A 7,715-nucleotide genomic window follows, 5' to 3' on the forward strand; every position below is an offset into this window, starting at 1 on the left:
GAATAGGCAAATTGTGCTGCTGTAATAAACAGTCCTAAAACCAAAAAAGTTTTTATCTCAAACATGTTAGGACCACAAAGGCTCTGCTTCACATCATCTTTGCCAACACAGATTGATGTATGCTATCTCCACCATTTCTGAATTGTTGCCAGTCTGTGGAAGGGAAAGAAAATATGGAGAATTGCTCTTAAAAGTTCTCACATTTTTCTTGGCCAAAAATATCACATGGTCATGCCAAACTTTAAGGGAACAGAGAAGGGCAATCCCTAACCCTGTGCTAGAAGGGAAGAAAACCAACAATTTTTGAATAAACACTAGTGACTACCAGCAAACATCCAAGCTCTTGAGCTTAATTCCTGTATGAGCTAGATTTCGTGAAAATCCTGGGTTTCTGGTTCCTTGGCATAAGGTTTTCCTTTTCTTGCCACCTTCTTCACCTTGTAACCAGCAAGCTGAAACTTGAAGGGTAAGGAGGAAAGAAGAGTTTATTGAGTAGCTACCCTTTGCAGGACAATGTGCCAAGCGTATTTATTCACGTCCAATGCAACCCCCAATTTCCATCTCCGGTGATAAGGGCTATTTTCTCGCCCTACTTAGGGAGGAGTACCCTTCCCAGAGGAACTTTTAATGGCCTGCTGCATACATGAAGAAACAATTTCTCCGATGTTTTCAACTCGAAATAATCAATACACCAATTGAACATATTTTCGGTTGGCACGTCCTTCAGTAGAAAGTTAACATTGTCATAAAACGTGTAGCTTACTGCCTGGCACAAAGAGCTCCACTAATGCCGCCCACGCTCTCATAGCTAGTTAGAACCCGCCTTCAAGCCTCCGTCTCCTTATTCCGTGCCTAGTGTTCGTCCCATCGTGTTCCAAGCGTTGTGTCTCAGAACAGGGCGCACAAAACGCTTCACCTACGCCTCTCCTGACCCACAGGCGCGCGCCCGAGCCCAACGCCAGCCGCCAGAGCTGCGCCTGCGCGGGCGTCCCCCGTCGCCTCGCGATGCGGCGTAAGGCGCCTGCGTACTGGTCGTAGCGCGTCCTCTAGGACTTACCCAGAAAGCAACGCTTCACTCTCGGGTCAAAATGGCTGGCAGGCAGGCTGGTAAGTGATTGGGGGACCTACCTGGCGGGAATCGCAGCGCCCAACGTTTTATTCTCACAGCAACTTGCTCCTTTTTCTGTCTTTTCTCTAAGTGGCCAGGTTTGCCGCGTAAGGGAAGGTTGCGGCTCCAGTCCAGCCAAAAGGACGTGTTTCCCCCGCCCCTTTGCCGGGCCCGGCTTGCCAAGAGGGTTGGGAAGCTGTCTGTGAAGGTGCCCGCGGCGGCTCTGACAGCCCTAGCGTTCCGCTGTTACTGCTTTGCAGTCCTTCACCTCTGCCTTAGAAAAGTTCAAGGGCACAAGGAGATAAATAGTGGATGACTTACAACCAAAATGAGCTCAGTACTTGCTATGACTCATGCGCTGTCTTGTGCATTGGCTTGATAAATTCTACCAGTGCAAAGAGGGAGGTAATAATTTCCCTTTTACGCCGATAACTGAGGCAAAGTGACCTGAGGAAATAGAATTGGAATTGTCATTCCACCCTTCCTGCTTTTCACACTGGGAATTGAGGGTTAGAGCGAAGCTTCAGGTTAATCCTGCCTTATCTGGAACGTCAGTTTGATCTGTGGGCTTGGACAAATTTCTATTAGTGTGGACACTAGAACGAATGCATTTATTATGGAATAGAAAGCAGAAGTTACTGGAATATTAAAACAACGTGAACATCAGGTCGGGTTTGTTCGCCCTTTTCTTTTTTTCTTTTTTGCTAATCTCTGCCCTCTGGCGGTATAAATTGAAGTAGCCTTTAAGAAATACTGGTCCAACCTGGCGCTGTGGCGAGCTCCTGCTGTCCCAGCTGCGCGGTAGGCTGAGGCGGGAAGATCGCTTGACTAGGAATTCCAGGCTGTAGTGCTCTAGAATAGTCACTGCACTCCAGCCTGGGCAACACAGCGAGGGAAGAAAACTTGGTCCCCTTCTCCCCACCCCAGCAATTGTGAAGCTGTTAGGATACATCAGGTTTCCAGAAAAATCCGTTAACCTAAATGACATTGAGGTTTTGGAGGTGAGGGAGACGTTTAAGAATTATTTCATTCGTGTGGCAGATATTGAAGGAGCCTTGCCAAATTAAAGGCTCTCTGCGTATTTGAGAACCCACACAGACCGGAACTCAGCTCATTAACTAGCTCTGACGTTGGGTGGTATCACTGTGTAATGTAAGCTTGCTTCCCTTTCTGCAATAATGGGTGTGTTGTAAATAAACCCAGCTAATGGTAAAGCAAATGGGATAGTGCCGGCACACAAAAAGTGTTCGGTGACTTTTAATTATGGTCATAATCACAGGTAAATACGTTTACAAATACTTTGTTTTCCACAAGTATGTTTATATATTTCTGACTTTTTGATTCTTGTTTTTCTAGAAGCAATTATATATGTGACTCTTAATTTTCAACATTTACCAAAGCCATGCAATTTGTGATGTTCTAGGTAGTAGGTCAGGCAGGAGGTGTTGGAGGGAAAAGAGGCTTTACTTTCCTTCCTCACTAAGGGACTAGACATAGACAAAATTTTAAAAGAAAATTTAAACTTGTTCTGCCTCCCCTCTGTACCAGATCTCTCTTATAAATGTCAGGCACTATCATGTTGTCCTTAGCCCCTGCTGGGTTACCTCATCTGGCTCAGCTCTGTTCCCCAAAGAATTTTAACAGTACCTATTTCTCCTCATCCATTTTCAAATGGGCATTCCTGTGGTGGAAAGTTAGCTGCTTGGGAGGAGGGAAATAGGCTTATTTTACTAATCCATATTAATGTTTAAATGACTAATGGTTTCAGAATCCTCCCAGAAATACATATATTTTTAAAGAGGGTGGCCAAGTGAAATAAGTGTACCGTAGAATAAAAATTTTAGAGGTGGAGGGTCATTTAGACCTGCCAGCCTATCCTGAAAGTTCACCTCTTTTCATACAACGCCAAATCCTTGGAAAAGTTTATAGTTATTTCCCTAGACTCTATTTCTGAAACTACAAATGATAGAGATGTTTTAAGTCTCTCTGCCATCCCCTCCCTCCTGATCATAATAAGAGGGCATAAAGGCACAGTATGTTGAGAAGCTGGACTAGCAGTAACTACCTGTGGGTTTTTTGTACATCTCTGATGACTTACCACCTAATGGTTACATGCAGTCACTTTTATTTTTATTTTATTTTATTTTTTTTTTTACATATATAAACACAAGTGTAGATGCAGTCACTTTTAGATAAAATAAGCAATTTTTTATCTATAGTATATAGAATATAAACTTTTAAAGGGAAATTTCTTCCTATGTTTGCATTCATCAAGAGGCTAACTGTAAGAGTGCTGGATGCTTGCCTATCAGTGTATTCATACCGTATAAGTGAATTGTAGCAACTAACACTGTGCCGATTATCAGTTTCAGCATCAGGCAAGTGGCTGGATGGTATTCGAAAATGGTATTACAATGCGGCAGGATTCAATAAACTGGGTGAGTGTCTATGTTTTCGTCTTGTTTTTTTTTCTTTTACTTTTTCTGAGAATAGTGTTCTTTTGCAAGCTTTATGGTTCCAAAAATACATTATTTTTTCCCTTTGTACATCAGAAGATTTTAAAATTAGATCACATTTTATTGTTGGGTTAAATCAAATCCATTTCTTTTTTTTTTTTTAAATTCTTTTTTAAAAGGAATTTTAAAAATTCCTTTTTTAAATTAGGAAAGGAATGAAATTATTTAAAATGTTTGAAGTAGAAATAATTTATGGTAACAGACATTTTCCTTATATACTCATTTCTCCACTTAAAATTTTTAATATTTTTTAAATATTAAAATTGTCTCATATTTGCAATGATGTAATTCCTGAACTGTTTTTATCCTCCCTCCCCCACCCCCCCACCAGACAGGGTCTCGCTCTGTCACCCAGGCTGGAGAGCAGTGGCCTGATCATAGTTCACTGCAACCTCAAACTCCTGTGTCCAAGCAGTCTTCCCACCTCAGCCTCCTGAGTAGCTAGACCTGCAGGCAAGCACCGCCACACCCAGCTGATTTTTTAATTTTTTGTAGAGACAGTGTCTTGCTATGTTGCTCAGGCTGGTCTTGAACTCCTGGCTTCAAGTGATCCTCCTGCCTCGGCCTCACACAGTGCTGAGATTGTAGGCAAGAGCTACCACTCGTGGCCCTAGTACACTATCATTTTAAGATTTCATAATACCTTGATCTCAGATTTAAAGTATGAGAAAGTAGAAATGCTTTTTATTGATGTGTATTTAAAAACAAAGCAAACATTTTATATTTTTAAAATTGACTAAGATAAAATGTGAATTTTGTGGCAGTGGATTTTAAGAGGCCCATATGTTGTTTCCATAGTACAGTTCAAGAAATAACCCATTATATGTATGAAGTGCATTGAGTTTCTATCACATCTAGTGATTTGAACTCTTGGTACTTCACCCAAGTCTTAAGTTATAAGTCATAAAGATATTTACTCATTTAAAAAAGAAAATTGGTTTTTGAGATGCATATTCAGCTGCATGTTCAATCTTATTCTTTTGTTTTCTATCATAGGGTTAATGCGAGATGATACAATACATGAGGATGAAGACGTAAAAGAAGCCATAAGAAGGCTTCCTGAGAACCTTTATAATGACAGGATGTTTCGCATTAAGAGAGCATTGGACCTGTCCATGAGGCAGCAGATCCTGCCCAAAGACCAGTGGACAAAATATGAAGAGGTAGAACAGCTTTTGTGTATCTGACAGTGTTGGTCATTAGAGATTATTAGAAACAAGACAAACACATTCTTTTGTGTAGTGTTTTAGAGTTCTCAAAGTTGTGTTAAGTATCCTTTCAAGAGCAAGTGTCTCCATTTTAAAGAAAAACATGTTAAGACTTAGAGGTAAAATGACTCTTTGAAAATCGCTAAGCAAGTCTCTAATATAGAGACCCAGGACTAGAAATCCAGGTCTTCTGCCTCTTTCTGCACTCTGCATTCTGTTCAGAGAAAAGATCAGCCTATTGAGTGGCCCTCTAGATCCCAGGAAGGACTTTGATGAAGCACTCACCCCTTGAACTGTGTTGAAACTGGGCAGAAGCCTGTAGACACTCATTTCTTTTTCTTCCCCAACAGAATTCTGTCTTATAACCTAACAGAGCAACTTATTACAATATTTTTGTGGGTTTTTACATTTTAAAAAGCAGATAGGACTTAGTCTGGTTAGAATATATTTTCTTAAATTGAAAATAAAAAGTAATGGATTTGGTTTTTTATTGTTTAAGACCTATTAAGTAGGATATATTAGTATGTAATGGTAGCATATAATATTATTTTATTTAATTTTTAGGATAAATTCTACCTTGAACCATATCTGAAAGAGGTTATTCGTGAAAGAAAAGAGAGAGAAGAGTGGGCAAAGAAGTAATGGTATAGATAAAATCTCTGGATGCAGCTGTCCTCAAAAGTATTTTTATGAAGATGGTTAGACCTTAAACATAAAATTTAATAATTATTTCATCTGCAGATGTATTACTTTAAATAAATGTCTATTGTAAGCATTGTTGGAGTTTTTGAATTTTAAACCTTAAACTGCATAACTATTGGACTTAGTTACTGTTGTCATTTTTTCCAAACTTGTTTTTAACTGCTTCCTGGAGCTCAGAGGCCACTTTTATCTGTTTTTCTCACTGGTTATATAATCTGTCAATTTACTGAGGAATTTAACATTATGCCAAGTAGAATAGTCACCTTTGGATTGCTTTTGTAGGCTAGCACGATGCTTAGAAGCCACATCTTGGCCTAGCTTGCAGCTATGGAATGGAGCAAAAACAAGCGCCAATGACTTTACTTTTTTGAAGCAAACAGCACTTGAGCAGACTGGCTCTCATGCTTCAGAAGAAGATTCACCCCTAATTTGCTAGGATTGGGAAACAGCCTCTTCAACAACTACTCTCCAAGTAGATTTGATTTTGCATTCTACCATTTAAAAAGAAATTATGTATGCACAGTAAATTAAGAGGTTATATAACCAGTAAGAAAAACAGTTTAGGTACATTTGTTACCTATGTACTCCTGTGCTAATACGTAGATTAGAAAACAAAAGACATTATAAAAATATTACAAAGACTATACTTTTTCATATCCTGGTGACTTATTTACTTTAGAAATGGTTGTTAAAAAGTATTAGGGTTAGATACTCACCAGTTAAAAGTTTTAAGATTATAATTTTTTAAAATACAAGTTGGAATCATTCAGCAGTATCATTCTCACCCCTAAATTCTGAAATGCTTTGGTGGAGGTGAGAGCGTAGAACCACAACTAGCAGGGAAGGAACTCTAGAACCTGCAGTCTACTAGTGTTCTACAACAAGCCACTGCTGTGTGTTGTGGGATAGCCTTACCTCAAATAACAACTGAAAAACAAGTTTTGTGTCACATTTAAAATTCATAAACCAATCAAAAGTGTATGTATATTGCATTTTTTTCACTAGTCAGAAGACTTGTAACATAAAGAGCAGCTTTTAAAATTTTTGCTAAAATATTAGCCTCATTAAATCCCTTAAGAGTCTGTCTTTGGTATTCAGATTTATTTTTTAAACTCATTCTGAAATCATGTTGATTTTCTTATTTTTTTTTTTTCTTTTTTGTTTACGGAGAACTTGCTGATGAAATCATGTTGATTTTCAAGTCCAAGATATCTAGATCCTGATAATGGTTTTGCTTGGGTCACATGACAAGGTTTCAGTCCCATTTGGCAGTAGGAGGCTAAGAAGATGGGTGCTCTGGACCCCCTAATTTTTAAGAGCATTGGCATGCCCGGAAATTTTATTTGGGTAGGACTCTCCAAAAGCTCTTTGATTGTAACTCATTATTACCTCTGCAGGAGTCTGGTCTATACATTCAGACATCTGGTGTACACAGTTACAAGGAGACTGACCTGGAGAGTCTCAAGCCAGAGCACTGCGAAGATGTGTGTGGGTAGAGGGAGGCTGTGCAATGACCCTAGAAACCATGCTTGTAAGTGCTGTTGACATTTAAACCAAGCATAAGAGCATCGCTGAAAGATGGGGATAAAAAACTGACCAAGGCTGAGGTATCACAGGAAGAGGAATTCTGGGCTGTCTACCTGTTCAAGGTAGAAAGTGGCAGGACAATGAGGCAACCTCTGATTTTGTGAGTTCCTCCCAAAGCCAAAGTGCAGGCCTATTCTATGTTGCTTGATTACCTTACTTGAGAACAAGTACGCAAAAATTATTTGAAAGCCATAGAACACTGTATCAATGTTTTTGTTAATTATAAATGATTATTCTTGTCACAAAGAATAACACAAAAAGCTTGTACTTGGCTCATTCAGAGACTAGGTGAGTAGGTAAGAGTTGGTTAAATCATCAGTGAAATCCTTTCATTGTAAAGGGCCTTTGTGTCATCAAAAGCGGTCCAGTTTGAAAATACCGCCATGGAATGTCTGAAACACAGGCTTGCCAACCTGTAAACAATAGAGTAATTCAGAGCTAATTCTGGATTAGACTGCACAGGTCTGAATCTATCTGCTCACTGTATAACTTTACAACTGTATAACTTTACAACTGCTCACTGTATAACTTTTGAATACAATTCAACCCCTCTGCCTCCATTTCCTCAGCTCTAAAACGGGGCTAATGATAGAA

General features: G+C 39.4%; 1 protein-coding gene across 1 annotated transcript; it reads left to right on the top strand.

Annotated features, from left to right (window-relative positions):
• The first annotated feature begins 998 nt into the window (after positions 1-998).
• UQCRB (ubiquinol-cytochrome c reductase binding protein) lies at positions 999-5,607 on the top strand. The gene is made up of 4 exons (XM_020288926.2): positions 999-1,107; positions 3,475-3,546; positions 4,621-4,787; positions 5,397-5,607. Exons 1-4 carry the CDS (start codon positions 1,089-1,091, stop codon positions 5,472-5,474), a joined length of 336 nt encoding a protein of 111 aa, XP_020144515.1. The 5' UTR covers positions 999-1,088; the 3' UTR covers positions 5,475-5,607.
• The last annotated feature ends 2,108 nt before the right edge of the window (positions 5,608-7,715 follow it).

The sequence above is a fragment of the Microcebus murinus genome, chromosome 7 (assembly GCF_040939455.1).
Source record: "Microcebus murinus isolate Inina chromosome 7, M.murinus_Inina_mat1.0, whole genome shotgun sequence".
NCBI classification, from domain to species: domain Eukaryota; kingdom Metazoa; phylum Chordata; class Mammalia; order Primates; family Cheirogaleidae; genus Microcebus; species Microcebus murinus.

What these genes read in the sequence shown, in the direction of transcription:
- UQCRB (XM_020288926.2), top strand. An exon ending in GGCAGGATTCAATAAACTGG is followed by an intron (nt 3,547 to 4,620) that starts GTGAGTGTCTAT and finishes TTTCTATCATAG; the next exon opens with GGTTAATGCGAGATGATACA. An exon ending in AGTGGACAAAATATGAAGAG is followed by an intron (nt 4,788 to 5,396) that starts GTAGAACAGCTT and finishes TTTAATTTTTAG; the next exon opens with GATAAATTCTACCTTGAACC.